At 43.1% G+C, this 18,989-nt stretch overlaps 1 protein-coding gene across 3 annotated transcripts in view; it reads left to right on the top strand.

The window, feature by feature from the left end:
* Window positions 1-420: 420 nt before the first annotated feature.
* EIF2AK1 (eukaryotic translation initiation factor 2 alpha kinase 1) overlaps window positions 421-18,989 on the top strand; it is a 33,570-nt gene continuing 15,001 nt past the window's right edge. The window contains exons 1-7 of one of the 3 annotated variants that reach the window (XM_054569393.1): window positions 421-930; window positions 12,603-12,761; window positions 15,386-15,519; window positions 16,613-16,650; window positions 17,372-17,471; window positions 18,003-18,083; window positions 18,688-18,787. In XM_054569393.1, the coding sequence (XP_054425368.1) occupies window positions 15,409-15,519; window positions 16,613-16,650; window positions 17,372-17,471; window positions 18,003-18,083; window positions 18,688-18,787 (430 nt within the window). In that variant the 5' untranslated portion in view covers window positions 421-930; window positions 12,603-12,761; window positions 15,386-15,408. The other 2 variants (XM_054569222.1, XM_054569307.1) reach the window with 2 other exon arrangements.

Here is an 18,989-nt window from a genome sequence, read left to right as displayed (position 1 = left end):
TATCTGTGTGTTAATATGAAATCAGGAGGACGCTCAACAGATAAACTGCTTACTTCTGGGGAGGGGAGAAAGACCGAGATTGGATGTAATGGTCAGCTGGGACCTTCGGCCTTCTGGAGGACAGCCGAAGAGCGCGGTCCGAGGTTGACCAGAGTGCAGCGTGCCCCCGACCCAGCCTCCCCGCCGCCTGCCGCCCGAGGACCGGCCCAGTACGGCGCCTGCGCCGGGGGTGTGTCCGTGTCAGGCCGGTTCATTCTTCCCTCCCGGAAGGGGCGGGGCCTGCTGCAGGGCCGCCCCCCCACAGCGGCGCGCAGAAGACCGGGGCGCGGTTTCCGCTTTCCAAGGACCTACTTCCGGGTTCGGAGGCGGTCACTGAGGGAACTCAGTGAGGGGGCGCTGGGCTGGCGGACCGGCTGGATCTGACCTGAGCGCGGCCGGAGGTGCTGGGGGGCAGCTTCAGGGCCCGGGAGCGCGAGGCAGAGGGCGACCAGGCGGGGGCTCTGCCTGCCCCGCCTGCCGTCGCGTTCCCAGCCGAGGGCTCGGACCTCAGGCATGGTGGCGAGGAGCCAGGTTGGGTATCTGGGCCGAGGGAACTGATTTTGGGCCAAGAACAGGGCGTTGGAGAATGTGTGTCCAGCTCACCTCTGTTAGCCGTTGAGAGAGAAAAAAAAAAAAGCCGCGACCGTCAGAAAAATCTTCTCGCCTTAAAGGAGAAAAAAGGATGTTAGAGGAAGACACTCCCCAGCAGGCTCGTGAGTTAACTCGGATTTGGAAGGTGACGCCTAGCGCACGGCATCTGGAATCAAGTCTCCCGGGAGCCAAAACCAAATGATCAGAGCTACTAAAGAAAGTAACGGTGTTGGGTAACAGTTGCAAAGAGCTGGCCGTGAATATGCCAATTCATTTAATCCTCACTATAACCTTGTAAGGGTAGGTGGTGGTAGAATCTTCTTTACAAATGAAGAACTGAGGCACTGATTAAATATTATTTGTTTAAAATTACAGCTAGTAGTGGTAGGACTCACTGTAAACATTAAACTTGGTGGTGTCTTTTGTCGAGTTGTTTGTGATAGTGACAAATATATCGCAGGCACCTAATTCCCCTTAAGCTGGGGGAATGACTAAATAAACTATGGAATATCCGTTTATGGAGGATTATTGTTATACCGACCTGGAAGGTTCCCCGGGATGTAATTTAGGGTGGAGAACAAAATGAAAGTTGCAGAACGGAGTTTACTTGTTCTTTCAAAACCAACTCCCTCAAAACAGTGCTGTTTTTATCGTGGTACACACTTGTCTAAATGAATAGAAAAAGAACTGGAATAATATACACTAAACTGACAACGGTGACTAGGGCACGGATGGGGGGACATAGGGATTGTGGGAGTTACGGTAAAACAGAACTTCACCGGGGAGGTTTTTGTTTGTTTGTTTTTGGTGTGGTCAGAAAAATGTACATGTATTCTTAAATAAAATGTATATTTTTACATATTCTTGATAAAATGTAAAAATTAATTTTAAAAGTTAAAAAAATTGCATTTTTATCCTTTGAGCACCCACTCTGATATAAATGGCATTTGAATCATTTGAGAAATAAAGTCCAGCATTAAGGGGTAAAGAAGATTTGAGAGTTAGAGGATATGAACATAAAAGTAAAGCATTCTCAGACAATCCCAAGAAAGAACTTAAAAAGTGATTTTAAACAGTGAGGTATTTCATTGTTTAGTCTTAGGGAGCTTAAAAAAAAAAAGTTGCCCTAAAACTGCTTTAGGTCTATATTACAAGCCCAGATTGGATGGAAATTCAAAGGCATTAAGTAATATTAATTACTCTTTCAAATACGCGTCATGATAGTTCAGTTGGAATGTCTTAGAGCCTAACTTTAGGAAAGAGTAATTATTACTGACAAAGTTATTCATTTTATCAACATCAATTCCTTGCTAAGATTGTTGTACAGTATTGTAGCCCTGCATAAACATGGTTCAACCAAAAAGCTTCTACCATCTCTTGCACATTATTCTAGGGTTGAGACCCCAGAATTGAAAACTATTTTAAGTCCCGGGATTGAAATGGGAGGGGTCCACCCTAACGGGCTGTAACCCCATGAAATTGCCATTTGGAATGTGTCCGCAGACCTAAGGAATATCAAGAAACAATGTGGAAAAAGACCAATTTGGGATTGAGATCCCTTAGTTATTCCCATTATTCGGGAAAGTAAAGAGGGCAGCAGAAATAGATACACTCACCTGAGAAGTTCCTTTAGATCTGGGACTTCCCTTCATACGGGTGGCAAGATGCCCTCGGTGAGGGTTCCGATCCTGATGACAGCACAGCGGTTGCTTGGTGGCCAGTCAGGTCAACAGAATTTTCACAGGGATTGGCTTGGGCCATTCCCCACCCGGCAGGACGCTGCAACCTAGTTTCGCATATGCGTTTGATTGTATAACAAATTACCTCCAAACAAGCATTTATTTTCTAACGCAGTTTCTGAGAGTCAGGAATCTGAGGGTGGTGTCACTTGGTGTTTTCTGGCTCTATCTTGAGGTTACAGTCAGACAGTTGTCCTGGGCGGCTCTCGTTTTAGGGTTCTACTGGGGACGAAGAATCGGCTCCAGACGACACTTCCCTGTTGGTAGGACTCAGTTTCTCATCACGTGGGCCTTGCCATAAGGCTACTTACTCATAAGAGCAAGATGGAAGCCACAGTGTCTTTTAAATTAATCTTTGAAGTCTCATACTGTCGGTTCTCCATATACTAATGATCATACAAACCAACCTTAGCACAGTGTGAGAGGAAACTTAAGTGTGGGAAGGCCAGGAAACAGAGATCATTGGGGGCCATCTTGGAGGCTAGCAACTGTGGTGTGGTACCATCTCCCAGACTTTCCCTTACTGGTCATTTGTGCCTGGAGCTCTAGTCGAAGGGATAAGAGACAAACTGGAGAAGATTGACCCCCAGCACCACAACGGGACAGTTTACTATCAGAGGAATGCATACTCCGGGAAGAAGATTAAATGGATACCACCACAGTTTTACACAACATACTAAACTATCTGACTAGTTACCTTATATAATATTCTTCAGTGTTTGTTTATCGATCCATCCTGTTGAGACAGTATCTTACTTTTTAAAAAATTTTGAATGTACTGGGGTGACATTGGTTAATAAAATTATACTGGTGAGATAGCATCTTTTAATTCCCCATTAAATTGATGATAAATTTCTTCCTCTTCCAATTTTATTTATTTCCATCATGTGTGGATATACCATTACTTTTATCTACTAAGATTTATAGCATTTATCTTCTGGTGGGTAACCACAACTGAGTACTCCTATAACATGATGATTGACAAAGGTAGCTGGTGAGGGCATCCTCTGGCGTTATTTACGTCTTCCCCCCTAATTGAGAGAGCTGACTTTGAAGCCCATGTGGCTATTGATGTGTAAGCTTCACATCAGGTAGCTTGGTGATGGGGGAGGTAGAGGAGGGACTGGGTGGGCATTTGTGCACACACAGGCACACAGAGACACGCACAGAGATGTACACAGACACACACACACTGCCAAAAAGAAGTCCTAACCCCGGATGCCAGCTCTTCACTTGGAGAGCCCTTGTCCTTGCCAGGAGGAGATTTCCATCTCTGCTTCACTATACAGGAAAAGCTGTAAATTTATTAGGAAAATTGAATGAGTTTCTACTCGTAAAAGTACTTAGAACAGAGTGAGGGAGTGGGGCTGACCCAGTGCTTAGTAAACATTAGCTATTATAAAGCCTTCTGCAACTTGATTTTTTCAACTTACAAATGATCATTTTTTCCCATTTGTATATTTAGCATCCTAATTTATCTAGCATGGTAGGAAGTATACATTTTCTCAAATAGTTAAAATTCCACTTATTTGAACTCTTGTTTTCAGTGTCCATGATTAGATGTGTGAATCTATTTGATTTGTTCTATCATATTTGTTTGCATGTATAATACATTTATTTATTTTCCTCTTGATGGATATTAGGCCATTTCCAAATTTGTTATTACAGTGTTGCAAGAAATATGCTTACACACATACACATGGGCACACACAGGGGTGTCCAAAGGGAACACAGAGAGGGATTAATTACTGAATGTTGGCTACTCCCCATTCGACTTTACTCAGCATCACTAAGTAGCTATTTAGCGATTTGATAGTTCCTATTTCTCCATATTCTTACCAAAACTTGGGATCAAAGTTTTTGATTTTACAAATATGATAGTTTAAAAATATTTCAGTATTTAATTTGCATTTACCTGTAACTAGTGAAATTTGTGCATCTTTTCCTATGTTTATTGCCTATTTGGGGTTCTTTTTTGGTTAACTGTATGTTTGATATATATATATATATGTTTATATGCTGTCTTATGCTACGCTTTTATCTTTTTAAGTAATTTGTAGGCAGCTTAGATATATTCTGGATATAGAATAAAAGTTGACACTCACATTTCAGGCTTGAACAAGCCTGTGGGTTGTGGGCTCTTTAAACGGATGAAGAGGTGTCGTGGAAAACAAGTTTTAGGAGGACTATCAAGAGTTTATTTTCAGACAAGTTTGAGATGCTTTTGAGTAGGCCAAGAGAACAAGTCTGTGCCGCAGAGATACATTTGGGAGTGGTCAGCTTATAGATGGCATGTGAAGTGATAGCGATGCATGTGGTTATCTCCTGAGAGAATTTGGAGCGACCCGACAGGAGCCCTACGGAGTCAGGCATCTGGAGAGGGAGGGTCCGGGACGGGATGCGGAGATGGGGGACGAGTGAAGCAGAGAAAAACTAGAACTGTGTGACATCATGGAAGCCAGGAGAGGGACCTGCTCCTGATTTTTTTTTCTTCAATTTTTGTAATGGCTGCATAAGATTTCATTGCATGCATGTACCTAACTGCTATTTTATTTGGAACTTGGCTTATTTTGGTGCTTTTCTATTATGAGCTACATTTTGATGAACATTCTTATAGATTCATCTTTTTTTTTTGCCACTGATTATTTCCTTTGGATATACTCCTATGTGAAGGTCGAAGAGTATGCCTATTTAAAAGCTTTTACTATAACTTTCACGTGTCTTCTAGAAAGGCTGTCTTCTTTTATATACTGACCAGAATGAGTTTGCTTTTTTTCTCCATTCTCACAGTGGTGGAAAAGTGTGAGAACCTTTTGAATGGTTGCAAAGCATGCCCATCGTATGGTTGTTTATCACGCATTTCATCAGTTATATTGTCTACTTTTTTTTTCTAGTATTATAACTAGTATTGTAGTTGATAGCTTTTTAAACCTTAACCTTTTTGCTAATTCTTAACCTGTTCCTTAGAATAATTCCCTGAAAGTGGAAATGATGAGTCAAAAGTATTTGCATTTTTAAAGCGTTGGAAATGCATAGATAAATCACCTTCTGGCAAGTCTGTGCTCTTCCTATCTGCAGAGCGAGGAAGGGACAGCCCTAATCTTTGGGAATTATCTGGAGGACTGCACCTTTTATGGCTTCTACCAAGCTAAATGCATCCAGCTTGACTTTATATGAAAACTATGAGCAAATAAAATTCTTTAATAATAACATTTTTGCACGTTGCATGTACGTCAGTCAGAATTTGAGGCCTCAAATCTCAAAGCCTTGTATTCCAGCGATATTATCTGATCTGTGATCTAAGAATCCCACCAGGATCTCCAGAGGGCAAAGAGAAAGGAGATTTGAAGTTAAGGGCTTCAAAAATTAATCCAGTGTGGCGGTGAGGTCACTTGGAAAAGGCTGTCTCTCTTAAGTTTGAAATCATTTCAGTTGAAATTTCAGTCTCAAAAGCAGCCGAATGTTTATTTTGGCATCTGGTTGGCATTTCCCGGTTTTTTGTTTTTTTGTGGAGGTTTTTTTTTTTTTTTTTTTTTTTTTGGCATACCCCGTTTTGTGTGGTTTAACGGTTGACCAAAATAGGTTCAGTTCTTGTAGACACGGGTCTCGTAGATGCTTTTGATTTTTTTAAACAAATGGCAAATAGTCACCGTCTGCCTGCAAAAAGTAAACATTCGGGGTAGAATCTCGGCAGACATCCGATTCCTACAGCGCTACTAGAGTCTTGGCGTGAGGTGTGAGCGCTCTGATTGATCTGCCGGGTACTCAGGTCTCCCGGACACCGAGGAGGGGCGCCGGGGAGCGTTGGCCCGGGCTCACCAGGGCGCGGTTGGGTAGCCCCCGGGGTCGCCCAAGGCTCAGGTCCGCAAGACGCCTGCGCCACGGGGATCTCCGTGCAGGACCCGTTCATCCTTCGCTCTGGAAGAGGCGGAGCCCACACCAGGCCCCGCCCCGAAAGCTGCGCGGCGGCCGCGGCAGCGGGTGTTCCGCCCCGGGAGGGCTACTTCCGGCTTTGTTGGCGACCGATGTTGAAAGAGGAGTCCCGAGGAGGCGCTGAGTTGGTGGGCGTCCTGGGCTGCGGCCCTCCCTGGGGCCGCGATGCTGGGAGGCAGCTCGGAAGGATCCTCACGGGATCGCGAGGCTGAGGGCGACGGGGCGCGGGCTTTGCCCGCGCCGCCTGCGATCGACTTCCCGGCAGAGGGCTCGGAGCCCAAATATGATGGTGAGGGACCCGGAATGCCGCGGCGGCCCTCCCCTTGCCCCGTCCACTTGCTTTCAGGTTCGCTCCAGGACCTGGGCAAATGCGGCTGGATCCGGGCTTGAGCGGGGCCCCAGCGGTACAGTGCGGGGGGCGGCGGGCGGGCCGTCGGGTAATGTAAACATTTACTGAAACGGGGGTTTGCGACCCGCTCGTTCGTGCACATTTCTGTTCATGGTTTCCTCTGCGGACTCGGCCTCCTCAGGCCTCTGCCGCTCACAAGCCCTTTGTGGCTTTGCCAGGTGGCGAGCAGGAGCTCGTCAGCCACTAGGACGGGACTTGGCAGACCCTGCGCGCGGAGCACTTTGGGTTGAGTTTTGATTAGTTGCTTTTTTTGCCTTGTTTCCCCGATAGGGCAGCGAAAAGACTTTCTACAGTGAGGCAACATGGAAATCCTTCTCTCCGGTTAAAAAAAAATGCCCACGTTTTCTCGGGACCTTTTGGTTACTGGGACCTAGTCTGTCAAGTTCTTCAACAACATAAAATGGGAGGTTGACTTTGAATTCTGCAATGTGAAATTTTTTAAAAATATACTGAATTGTTAACAGTGGTGAGATTATGCTTAGGAGGGTTTTCTGCCTCTGTATATACTCATACTTTTCTATGTTCTATAATGAGAAGATTCTACTTTTTAATAATAAAAAACCAAAAGAGAATGGCTGGTCCTTGAAGTCAAAACATTGGCTTTAACCAGTCCAAAGTAGCCAGTATTTTCGTGAAAAGGCAGTAAGCTTTTTAATTGCAACCAGTTGTTTTGGCAGTTTTAAAAATTAAGTTGTGTCATCAAGAATGACTACATTGATTTAAAAAAAAAAAGAATGAAGACATTAACTCAGGAAGGTTTTACTGTATGGTAGTTCAGATAGGGCGACTGTAGAGAATACACATTCAACTGAAGCGTCAAACAACTGTTAACATGTTAAAATCGATTTAAAGCTCCAAGCCGAGTTGAAAAAGTTTTAATTTCTTAAATTCTTTGATTTTCATCCTTAATACCACCTACAACTTTTGATTCCAAAGGGAGACAAAAACAGACTATGGTGGCCATTAACAGGGCAATTGTAAGATAACTGTTTTTCAGTGGACAAACTGATTTTTTCCATAGGTAAGGGGGTGTCTTAGATCAGCTCTGTAGTACATAGGGTTACGTCATAGGAAAAGTCCCAGCTATAAACATGCAAGGTTGCCTTTCCTGTAGGATTGTGATAAGGTGTTCTGCAAATTGAAGATTATTCCTAAAGGGTGTGATCTGAGATTAGCTTCTCTAAAAATTTTCTCCTAGGTTGCTAATAATACTGCTTTGTTTACATTTTGCCTTCTCTTCCAGAGGGGTCCAGAATATCCAGACATACTTTATTTCTTTATGTGAAAAGTAAAAGATCTGTGAAAAATGTAGCATCATTGGTATAATAAATGTAGAAACCAGAATAGTTACATGGTTTCCCAAAGCTCTTCTGTATGATGTGAGGAGGTCGCTTTGCCAGTTAATGGTAGAGTCAGAAAATTCAAAACCTAAGTGTAACTCTAAAACCTGGGCTCTGCAGGAGTTTATTGTGTGTGGACCTTCTCCTGGAGCCAGCACCAGCCTCGGAATTTTTACTTTAGGTTTAATCCTCCAGGTTCCTCTTTCACTTACTATTATTTTTAATTCTCACTCAAGGGTAGATTTATTGATTTTAGAGAAAGAGAGGAAGAGGGAGAAACATCAGTTGGTTGCCTCTCGTAGGAGCCCCGACTCAGGATGAACCCACAACCTAGGTGCCCTGAGGAGGGATGGAACTGCAGCCTTTTGGTGACCCAGTCGGTGCTCCAACAGACTGAGCCACCTGGCCAAGGCCCTCTTTCATTTAATAATGGGCCATTTGGTTCATACTGTCCTGAGGATATTGAATTAGGTGATTCCATTCCTGTTTGTCTAGACCTCTAATTCACCTAGGATCTAAATTTATTTAGAAAAGGGTTTTACTTGTTTATTTTTAGAGAGTGGGGAAGGGAGGGAGGAGAGAAACAGCGTGTGGTTACCTCTCGCTCGCCCCCTACTGGGGACCTGGCCCCTAAGCCAAGCCTGTGTCCTGACCGGGAGTGAACAGGTGACCCTTAGGTTCCCAGGCTGTTGCTCAGTCCATGGAGCCATCCCTGCCAGGGCCACTAGATCTTATTTCTTGTTCTTTTATAAGAGGGCTTGACCTCACCTTTCCCTTTAGCCACTTGCCTCTTGGTCTCTTGACCAGAACTGTGAAGCTTTCAGCTTCAGCTTTCATTTCCTTTCAGTTTTACTCTTTCTTGCATGAGTAGTTTATTCACTGGTGTTTTTAAAGTTGTCATTTTTTTGTTATATTAGGTTCATTTGACTTCAAGGACCAGCCATTCTATTTTGTTTTAATTATTAAAAAGAATTTTCTTAATATAGAACATAGAAAAGTATGAGTATATACAGAAGCAGAAAACCCTCCTAACCATAATCTCACCACTGTTAACGATTCAGTATGTTTTTTTAAATTCACATTACATGTGAAATTTTAAATATAGAAAATATAGAACAGCCTGAGGAAGCAGTTTAAAAAGAAAATTTAAAAACCATGATCTCTTCATCCAGAGATTAGTGTTTAGATTTTGACATAGCTAGAGACAACTTAGATGAATTTTGTGTTTAAAACTATTTGTCAAAGGAAGGTATCATGCATGGGTTAATGATGTCTATCAGCTTTTGTCCAAATAAGATAGAAATTTAGAGGAATCGTTCAAAAATTGAAAGGAGGCAGGAAGAAGAAGGGAGGTCATGGACTGGCACTCCAGAGGAGAGCTCCCAGCCAACAATTCGGTGCATTCATTTGCAAATGACCGAGCGCTGCTGTGTGCCAGGTAGTCTCCTCAGGGCTAAGGAGCAACCAGGCCAACTCGGAAACAGCCTGTCTGTCCACTGTAATTCATTCCTTTTACAAATTCTGTTGGTAGATCATTGAAGACATCAGACATTTTGTCTGTTTAGTTCTTTCCATTCTTTTTATGTGTGTAGATTTATAGAGCTATAAAATACATATATTTTAAAATTGTGATTTGCTTTTTAAATGTGACATATTAACATTCTTTGGTCATAAATTAGCCTCTAAAATATTATTTTAAGATCATCGCATTCTGGACTGTCATTTATTTAGCCTTTGCTCTATTGGTGGAAAATAGGTTGTCTTTTTTTTTTAACCATTAGAAATAATAATGGGTTTGACATCTGTATACATAAATCTTTGTTAATATCTGATTTTTTCCTTTAGATCTACAGAGTAGAATCTGTTGAGTCAGAAAAATATGTTATTTTTTAAAAATGCTTTTGATTCATTTTGCTAAAATGATCAGAAAGGTTGTGTTGGTTTGTATGAAATTGTCTCTCTCTCCTCAAATTCATTAGTATTATTGTTTTATAGCCTATTTCTTTGACTTGATAATGGTCTCTTTATGATAATTTGTAAACACCATCATATTTAAGAGCTGCATGGTATTCTGTTATATGTATATAACATACCTAACAATTGTGTAATATTCTAAAGTGTTATGCTGAACATTGTGTGTGTGTGTGTGTGTGTGTGTGTGTGTGTGTGTGTGGTCTGTCCAGAAAGAAGTATCCAGCCTTGTAATATGAAAAATAGAGACATTTATTTAAGAAGATATAAGATACAAGAAACAATGTACATAGGGCAGTGATATCTCAGTCCCCTTCAAAGTAGGCACCGGGGAACCTTGCAGTTCTCCCAATTGCCATCAGCAGCCCCATGATGTTTCCTTGAATCTCATCGATGATCTGAAAGCTCTTCTTTCAAAGGTGATTTTAGTTTTGCGAAAAGCCAGAAGGCACAAGGCATCAAATCTGGGCTGTCGAGGGTCTGAGTCACCTGGGTGATTTGATGTTTCACGAAAAAGCTCTGCACAGATATGATGCATGAGCGGGCGTATTGTTGTGATGAAGTTGCCAGTCACCCGTTGCCCAGAGCTGCGGCCTTCTGCATCATCCCAGTAGTTTCCGAAGAGGAATATTCAAGCTTAATGCAAAATTTGATGCAGATTCATTGCTCTACTCACTCAGTCATTTTGAATGCGACAACCACACATACATGTGCTCACACAATGGCGTCTACCACCCCCACTAACTAGTACAGTGAAGTCATCATCGTTCACGCACGGAGCATTCCCGTCTCCTCTCCTTGGCTGCTGGGTTACATCAGATGTCGCGCAAACCATTCTTGTTATATTAACAATGGTTGGAGTTTTTCTGGACAGACCTTGTATATATCTGTTGTATTTCGTGGAGTTATTTCCTTGGTATATATTTCCAGAAATAGAAGTGCTGGGTTAGGGTTTTGCACATTTAAGTTTTAGGATGTTTTGCCAAAGGTTGCAAATACTTTTACCCCCTTTGGTTTGAAAATGTCTGCTTTTTTGTGTTTTGTTTTTGGTCTGCTTTTTTATGCCCATAATAATACCAGGTATTCTGGCTTTGAATAGTTACCAATCTGATGGCAGAGACTACCACAATTATTTTAATATGTATGTTATTAGTTACTAGTTATGTTGAAGCTATTTGAATTTTAGTTTTGCTTCATTTTTAGTAGCTTGTAAGAGCTCTAAAGTTTTATTAATTTTTCCTTTTTCTTTTCCTGTGTAGTACAGATACATGTACTCTATCTGAATTTGTGATTGATATTTTAACTTTAAGATGCCTTTACACAGAGAAGTTTTTACATGGCTGCATTTTTCATTCTTCTTCTTTCTGATACTCAGGGAAGTATTTTTGTGAAATGAATAGCACACCTGCATGTATGCAGGTATTTTTTTGGCCATCTGTATATATAGGTAAGAGACGAAATTCGTGAATGAAATCTGGACTTGAAAACTTGGACTTTTGCAGGATTTCTGGTGGTTCGTAGGGGAGAGTGGAATAGGATGCTTAAAATGGGGACAGTTTTAGCAGGTGTAGGATATGGCCCTTTTCCCATTCACCTGCAGGGCATTTCCCATTGAGTTGAGTCAACAGCTTTCAAGAATTTGAAGTGTCTCATCTTTTCTCTAACAAGCCCTCCTGCCAGTTTCCACTCTTGATTAACCCCTCCCTCCTCCATTCCTAGTGTTTTAAATCCTGGCCTGTCCATTTCTTTCCTCATATCTCTGGGACCTATTTTTTCCTCCATGTTTCCTTTGCTCAACCTCCTTTGCTGGCTCATCCTAACTTCTTGTTGGCTGTTGCGTTGCCTCCTTCCAGGCTACCTATCCACGTTTCCAAGAGTTTCCTTTGTTGTGTTTTTGGCCTGTTGAATAATGTATTTATTAAGTAAACAGTGAGAGGTTACAACCTTCAGTGCACACTCATTGGCCTGGTTGGTCTTGTGTAGTGGAAAGAGGACAGTGGGCTTGGGAGTCAGCCCGGTCAGCCTGCTTACACCTTCTTGGCCGTCACTACACGATCAGTGTCTTGTCTGTGGAATGGGGATGGTCCCACTTGCCTTTTCCGGTATTGTGAGGGTTAAATGAGCTTGTGTATCTAAAACAACTGTACACAATGTAGCATGTGTTCAGAGTAAAGCGTTCATCCTCCTTCCCCCTCCCTTTCTCTTCTTCCGGCTCCTGTCTGTGGGCCGGGCCTGGGCTGTCCTCCTGTCGGAAGGAAACCGTGCTGCTCCCAATTGTTCGGCTGAACATTCATTCATTCATTCATTCATTCATTCATTTCTACCTTTGTGCACATCATTACCACCAAAACCTTCTCTCTTGCCCCTATGGCATCTTTCTGCTACTCTTCCAACTTCCAGAATTCAAGTCAAAAATCAACCCTAGAAAGTCTTTCTTGATTAACCCCGCTCAGCTTAACTACTGTTTTGTTTTTATTGCCTTACATGTAAATAGTTCGTTTCATTAATTCGAATGTGCTGTTTTGTCATTCTGAGATATGTTTACCATTTCTTGCAACTTTTCCCTTTTCTGATTTTTAGAATCGGACGTCCCAGCAGAGCTGCAGGTGTTGAAGGGGCCCCAGCAGCAACCGACCTTCCCTTTTGCAGTTGCCAACCAGCTCTTGCTTGTCTCTCTGCTGGAGCACCTGAGCCATGTGCACGAACCCAACCCACACCGTTCAGCACAAGTGTTTCAATGTCAGTAAGAATGGGTTCACCTTGCTACGTAAAACTTGTGAAAGTGCTACGTTATTTCATGCTCTGGGTCTGAGAAGCAGCGTGTATATAACAGTTTCAAATAAGCATTAATAGTTTCTGTTTTTTAAAATCATTTTACGTTTTGCTTTGGATAATTCTGTATGAATATAATTACTAAGGGCCCCGAAAGATTAATAACCATAAAGTCGTGAATGTTTAGATAAGTGGTAGTTTTTTGTATCTGTAACCTAATAATTCATGTAATTTGTGAAACTCTCCTATGATTTAGTCAGTGAGCCGGTAAATGAAAATCACAGATGTTCATTCTGAACCAGTTCTGTTTTCTTCTTCTCTTTTAATTCTAAGAGGAAGTTACAGAGGTAGTAGAAACGAGCCACCGGGGCTGCAGAGGCTCAGGGAACAAGTAGCAAAAGCAAAAGAAGGGCCCTTCGAGCTTGTGGGGGAGGAAGGCGGAGGCAGCGTGCCCGGGGCGCCGGCCGTGCGCCCCTGGGAGGGAGCGCTGGACCAGCCGTTGGCCACAGCACTGGGCCAGCGGTATTTTGTGCTGTTGAACAGGAAACTATTTCCCTCCACATGCAGATGTGTGGTTTGTTTCTTTTCCTGCCGCCGCCAGTTCTCCGGCACTGGCTGGGTGTCCTGCGCTTCATCTCAATCCTGATGCTGTCTACGTGGAGCTGGCGTCGGGCGCCGCAGGTGGAGGGCGCAGTCCCACGGCACTGCCCTTATTTCAGGTGCCAGTTCCTAGTGGGTCCCCAGGGCCCTGAGGCTGCTCTCACTTGTGTCCAACTTGGATATAAATTGGGGTGCCCACTACACCCCTGTGCCCTTCATTTTGATAATTTGCTGTCATGGCTGATAGTACTCAGGGAGACACTTACCTATGCTGACAGGGTTGTTATATACTAAAGGGTGTGCGAACGGATACGGATGAACAGCCAGCTGAGGAGGCACATAGGGTGAGCTCCGGGAGGGTCCCGAGTGCAGGAGCTTCTGTCCCCGTGGCGTTGGGGTGTGTCACCCTCCTGGCACATGCACGTGTTTACCAAGAAGCTCTGGGGCCTGTGCTTCAGGGATGTTAACAGAGGCTCCACCCCGCTGGCACAACCAGGAATGAACTCCGTCTCCAGCCCTCTCCCCCTCCGGGGAACGGGGCTGAGCCCGAAGGCCTACGCTTCTGATCAGGGCTTGGTCTTCGCGGGGGCCGGCCGCCATTCTGAAGCCCCTAGGGGCCCGGCGACCTCCTCAGCTTGCAGAAAGGGCCTCCTCGCTGGGAGGGTCTCAGGAGCTCTGGCGTCACAACCTGGTCAAGGCGCACGTGCTAGAAGAAAGCGGCTCCCGGTGGGCCGCCCACTGAGGGGCGACAGCAGCCCCAGGAGCTGTGTGCCGGGAAGCGGAGACAAAGACCAAATAGGTCTCTAATTACACCGCAGGTGTCGGAAATGCTTATTTCAATCCTGCCATAATTACTTGTGTGGGAAACGTGAGCACAGAAGTGAGCAGAATTATCGAGTGTGTTGATTGTGGTGCAGCTCATTGACTGAGAGCAATGTGGCCTCTTTAGTAGCAGCCAGGGGTTCTAGGATCTTTCTTCCCAACAAAGTTTTTTCAAGTCTCGTTTGGTCTTAGAAATTCTCTAACTCATAGATACCTTCGAGGGATCTTAGAATGCAATGTTTGACTTAAAGGTAGATTTTCATTTTGATGAGCTTATGGCACATGAAAACAGTGAATATTATTTGTACAGTGTAAAGTACATAGTGGGGAGGTGTATAGAAGGGGCTATTCTGTAGGTGTCGAAGCATCGGCAGCTGGGAATTATTATTTGGGCTCACTGTATAGAAAAGCAGATTATAATGATTTTAATATAGTAATCTAATGAAAGCAAATCTACAAATCTTGCTGATTTTAAGATATTTTTAAATTCCTTTTTAAGTGACTGAACTTTTAAACAAAGTCTTTTCAAATGTTTTTGATGTGATTCAGTTAGTCAATAATCTAAGTGCAGATTTCCATATAGAAAGGTATCCTCTATGGATCTGGATTCCCTGAGTGAGGAAAAGCCCAGTACTTCTTTAGAAACTTCTTCTGAGGAGCCCAGTATTGTGACTTCAGACTTGACTCCCCCGCCTAGTATTTGATCTCTACACACATCGCTTATGTGCTGCTTCTGTGTTGGTTCAAGATACTCCATATTAGAAAACAGTAATTACTGTTCCCTTTTGTTGTCAGTTCTAATCATTTGTTTCCACTCCTGCCTTAATTGTTATCTCAGTGCCTGTCTGCAAAATGTAATATGTTTGAGTATCAGACTACTGTGATTACATTTTTCTTGCCTTTTTAAAAGACGGAGCTTAGTACTTTACTGACCAGCCAGGAATGGAAACAAATGGCTGTTCAGTGTCAGAGGAGTAATGATAGATGTGCTCCTGACCAGCGAGTGTACCCGTTGCTCCTGCACTTTTACAGAATCAATCCCCAGGTGATAATGTGTATATAAACGCAGCTTTTTCTTAGAGATGCTAATATCACTCTTTGTGTTCTGTGTACTCTTTAAAATTGCCACTTTGCCAATGGCCTAATAGTCTTCTGTACTCTTTTTCTAGTACTTTGTCAGACCTTCATCAAAATGGGGCTGCTGTCTCCTTTCACCTGCAGCGATGAGTTCAGCTCGTTGAGGCTGCACCACAACAGGGCCATTACTCACTTGATGAGGTCGGCCAGAGAGAGGGTCCGCCAGGTGAGCTCTGGAGTGCGGACCTTGTACGTGACAAGGACATTTTGACTCAAGAGGACTATATTTTAAAGTGTTATGAAATCCTGATTATATAGGTTATAATACAGGTTTAGAAAAATGTTAACTTTAATTTGTTTATTTAACCACGCTTTATGAATGACTACTATGTGTCGGGCTCTCTTGCATGTGCAATAAGCAAAATAGGATCCCTGCTCACATGGAGCTGGCGCTGTGAGGAGGGGGCAGTAAACGGAGAAGCAGGCATACGTGCAAATGTGTGGGGGGTCGCGTGGTGATAGTGTTAAGGGGAAACAAGACAGGGAACGGACTTGCACATGTATGACTGTTCTGTAGGTGGCCCAGGGAGGGCCTTGCTGAGACTCCAAGTCTGGAGCTGGGGTGGGAGGAGGCGCGTGCGGGGCCCTGGAGGGAAAGCACTGGGGAGGCACAGCAGTTCCCCAGGGAGCGCGTGCCAGGCTGCGGGGAGCCGAAGGCGGCCATCGGCTGGGGTCCACAGGGGAGCGCGGGGGTGGGGGGCCCGGGGGCAGCCCCAGAGACGACGCACGGAGCGCTGGAGTCGGATCCTGAGGCCAGGATAATGTCTTTGCTTTTCACTCAGTGTTTCGAGCACAGGAGTGACGCCTGACTTTGCGTTTTAGTGGAGTTAAAATGTTAAGCTCTGAGTTGAGAATAGACTGAGGGGGCTGGGGGCAGAAGCAGGGGACAGATGCGATCAGAGAGGCCAGAAGAGACGGTGGTGGCTGGGAGTGGGCGGTAGCGGCTGCGCTGTGGGACGTAGGCGATTTCTGTATATATTTTGAAGGTAAAATCAACATTATTTGCTGATGGAGTTCCTTGGTACATTCTCAGCTTTGTCAGTGGATAGCAAGAATATAGCATTTTTAGTAGTGATCTCCTGGCTGAGAGACAAGTATTTTCAACTGTAAACTTTTAGGTAATGTTGAAAAAGCCATTGAATCTTTTTTATTTTTTTAGTGTTGTATAAGCTTTTGGGTTTATCAATATGGCATTGAATTTTGATAGATTCCTTATTCCATCAAATTTTCAAAATGGTTTTAATTTTTTTTTTTTTAAGGATCCCTGTGAGGATAATTCTCATATCCAGAAGATCAGGTATGTATCAAATACTTTCGTGATTATTTAAAGATTAAACTATCCAAAAGAAGTCAGGGTTAAGATTTAATCCTAAATTAATCAGAAATTAGCTTTGGGTTAAAAAATAATTATAGTTAGTATAGTTTATGAAAATTAAAAACTTGGTTCTCAGCAATTAATTACTGCTTCCACATTTGCTTTACCTCTCATTTCCCTCCTTAAAAATTTTTTTGTTGTCGTTTTTTGCCTTTAAAAAAATTTTCCTCCTTTTTGGCCCCCTGTTCCCCTTATTCACTGTGGATTCCATACATCCCACCCACAATTCAGAGGACTGGTGTCCAGTCTCTGTTGGGAAAACCACTGAATCTTGGCTATATTTTGGAAATCCTAGTTTAAAATCTGTAACTTGTCCGGATCATTCAGAAATTTAAGTAACTTTATTACTGAGCTCCGCAAATCAACTTTTCTCTGTTAACTGTTGAATGCTAATTGCTGGTAAAATACTTAAAATTTGATTAATGACCCCCTTGCTCTCTTTATTACCCTGTCGATTTGCTTAGCAAATGTTTTCTTCCTAGAGAATGAAACATTTAATTTCAGCTCATCTTTTCCAAATTACCACAATTTAGTGATACACGAAGTTAGCAGGTTGGTAGTAATATGGGGACTGTGAACGCACTGGAACATCTTGATGCCCTCATGCTTTGATATTGACTGATTGTTTGTATTCAACTTTCAGATCCAGGGAAGTAGCCTTTGAAGCACAAACCTCACGTTACTTAAATGAATTTGAAGAGCTTACCATCTTAGGAAAAGGTGGATATGGAAGAGTGTACAAGGTTGTTTGCCACATATTTTTTTTTACCTACTCTCTAAATAAGTGTATTTTGAGAAGTTGTTTTCATTATTTAAAGTGTGCAAAGGAAAATTCCTAGAAATCATATATACTTACTATTCTTTAAATTTGTCATTTATGGGGAAGTGGGCAAGTTTTCATTTTTCCCGAATCACATTGGTGGTTGTGGTGGATTCTGGACACTTGGAGTTTTTGTTCTATAGTAAATTTTTCTTTAAAAATGTGTTCCTGGAAAGAATTGTGCTGCTGTGTTTTGGGCTTTGCAGGGCCCCTTTGCCAGCGTTCTCTTCTCCAGACCTGGAGCTTCCAGGAGCTGGTCTCGCAGTGCTGTTTGAAAGGCATCTCTTCTGGCTGAGCCCCGCTGACTTCCCTGAACGTGGGGAAGAGGACGCATATTTTTAGCTTAATTTTATCTCTCTGGCTAGGGGTTATCTAAGTTCAGCTGAAAAGAATTTCCTTTATTCAGTTGAAATTTAATGGCACAATATGTTTTTTCTTCCCCTCCACTTTTCAGGTCAGGAATAAATTAGATGGTCAGTATTATGCAATTAAAAAAATCCTGATTAAGGGCGCAACTAAGACAGATTGCATGAAGGTAAGATTTTCAAAATGAATTTATTTGGAATAATCGAGTATCTTAAGTTTTTTTGAAGGAGTTGTGTATATGTGTTTGTATTTGGCAAATACTAGGTGGGATGGATTGCCAGTTGACTATAAATGGGTTACAGTAACAAAAACATCAAAATGAAGTTTTTATCAGACTTAATTTTTGGGGGGTATTTCAGATTGACCCCATTTAGGGGTCGTTGCTGGGGAAACTGATTTTTGAACTACATTGTCCACAACAGTACAGCTTGTTAAGAAAAAGCGGGAGCTCAACTCAGGTCCCAGCTTTCTCCCTGACGTGCTGTGAGGTCCTGGGCAAGTGACCTACTCCGCTAAGCCCCTCCTGTCTTCCGCCCTTGAAATAGTGCTGGCAACATGGTTTTGTTTAACTTGTGGATTGGACTTGCTTACAGGAGAACAATTGTTCCTGAAGTGTTAAGTGCTATGCGCACGCAAGGCTAGTGGCTATCACAGAGTTTAGATCGCTTGCACGTGGGGCTTCCACTGTTTGCTCTGGAATGAGTGGTGTTCAATGCTGTGAGCCTTTAACAAATTGCCAGTAGACACTCCATCTAAGCGCGTTTCTCCTCTAGGTACTGCGGGAAGTGAAGGTGCTGGCGGGTCTTCAGCACCCTAACGTCGTGGGCTATCACACTGCTTGGATAGAGCACGTGCATGTGGCCCAAAAGCCAAGTAAGCAGTTTCGGGTTAGATATGGTGGAAGGCTGGCAAAGCTCAGTCCGTAGGCCAGACCTGGCCTGCCCCTGGCTTTGTGCACCCCAGAAGCTGAGAGCCCTTCTTTTTTTTTTTTTTACATTTAAAAAATAAAAGGCACCAAAGGAAGAATATTTTGTGAAAATTATATGAGACTCCACATTTCGTTGTTAGTAAATAC

This window comes from Pteronotus mesoamericanus, unplaced genomic scaffold (assembly GCF_021234165.1).
Source record: "Pteronotus mesoamericanus isolate MK-2021 breed Mesoamerican mustached bat unplaced genomic scaffold, CSHL_Meso_final contig_1, whole genome shotgun sequence".
NCBI lineage: Eukaryota > Metazoa > Chordata > Mammalia > Chiroptera > Mormoopidae > Pteronotus > Pteronotus mesoamericanus.
Note: the sequence above shows the minus strand (reverse complement) of the source record. Positions and strands in the feature narration are given on the sequence as shown.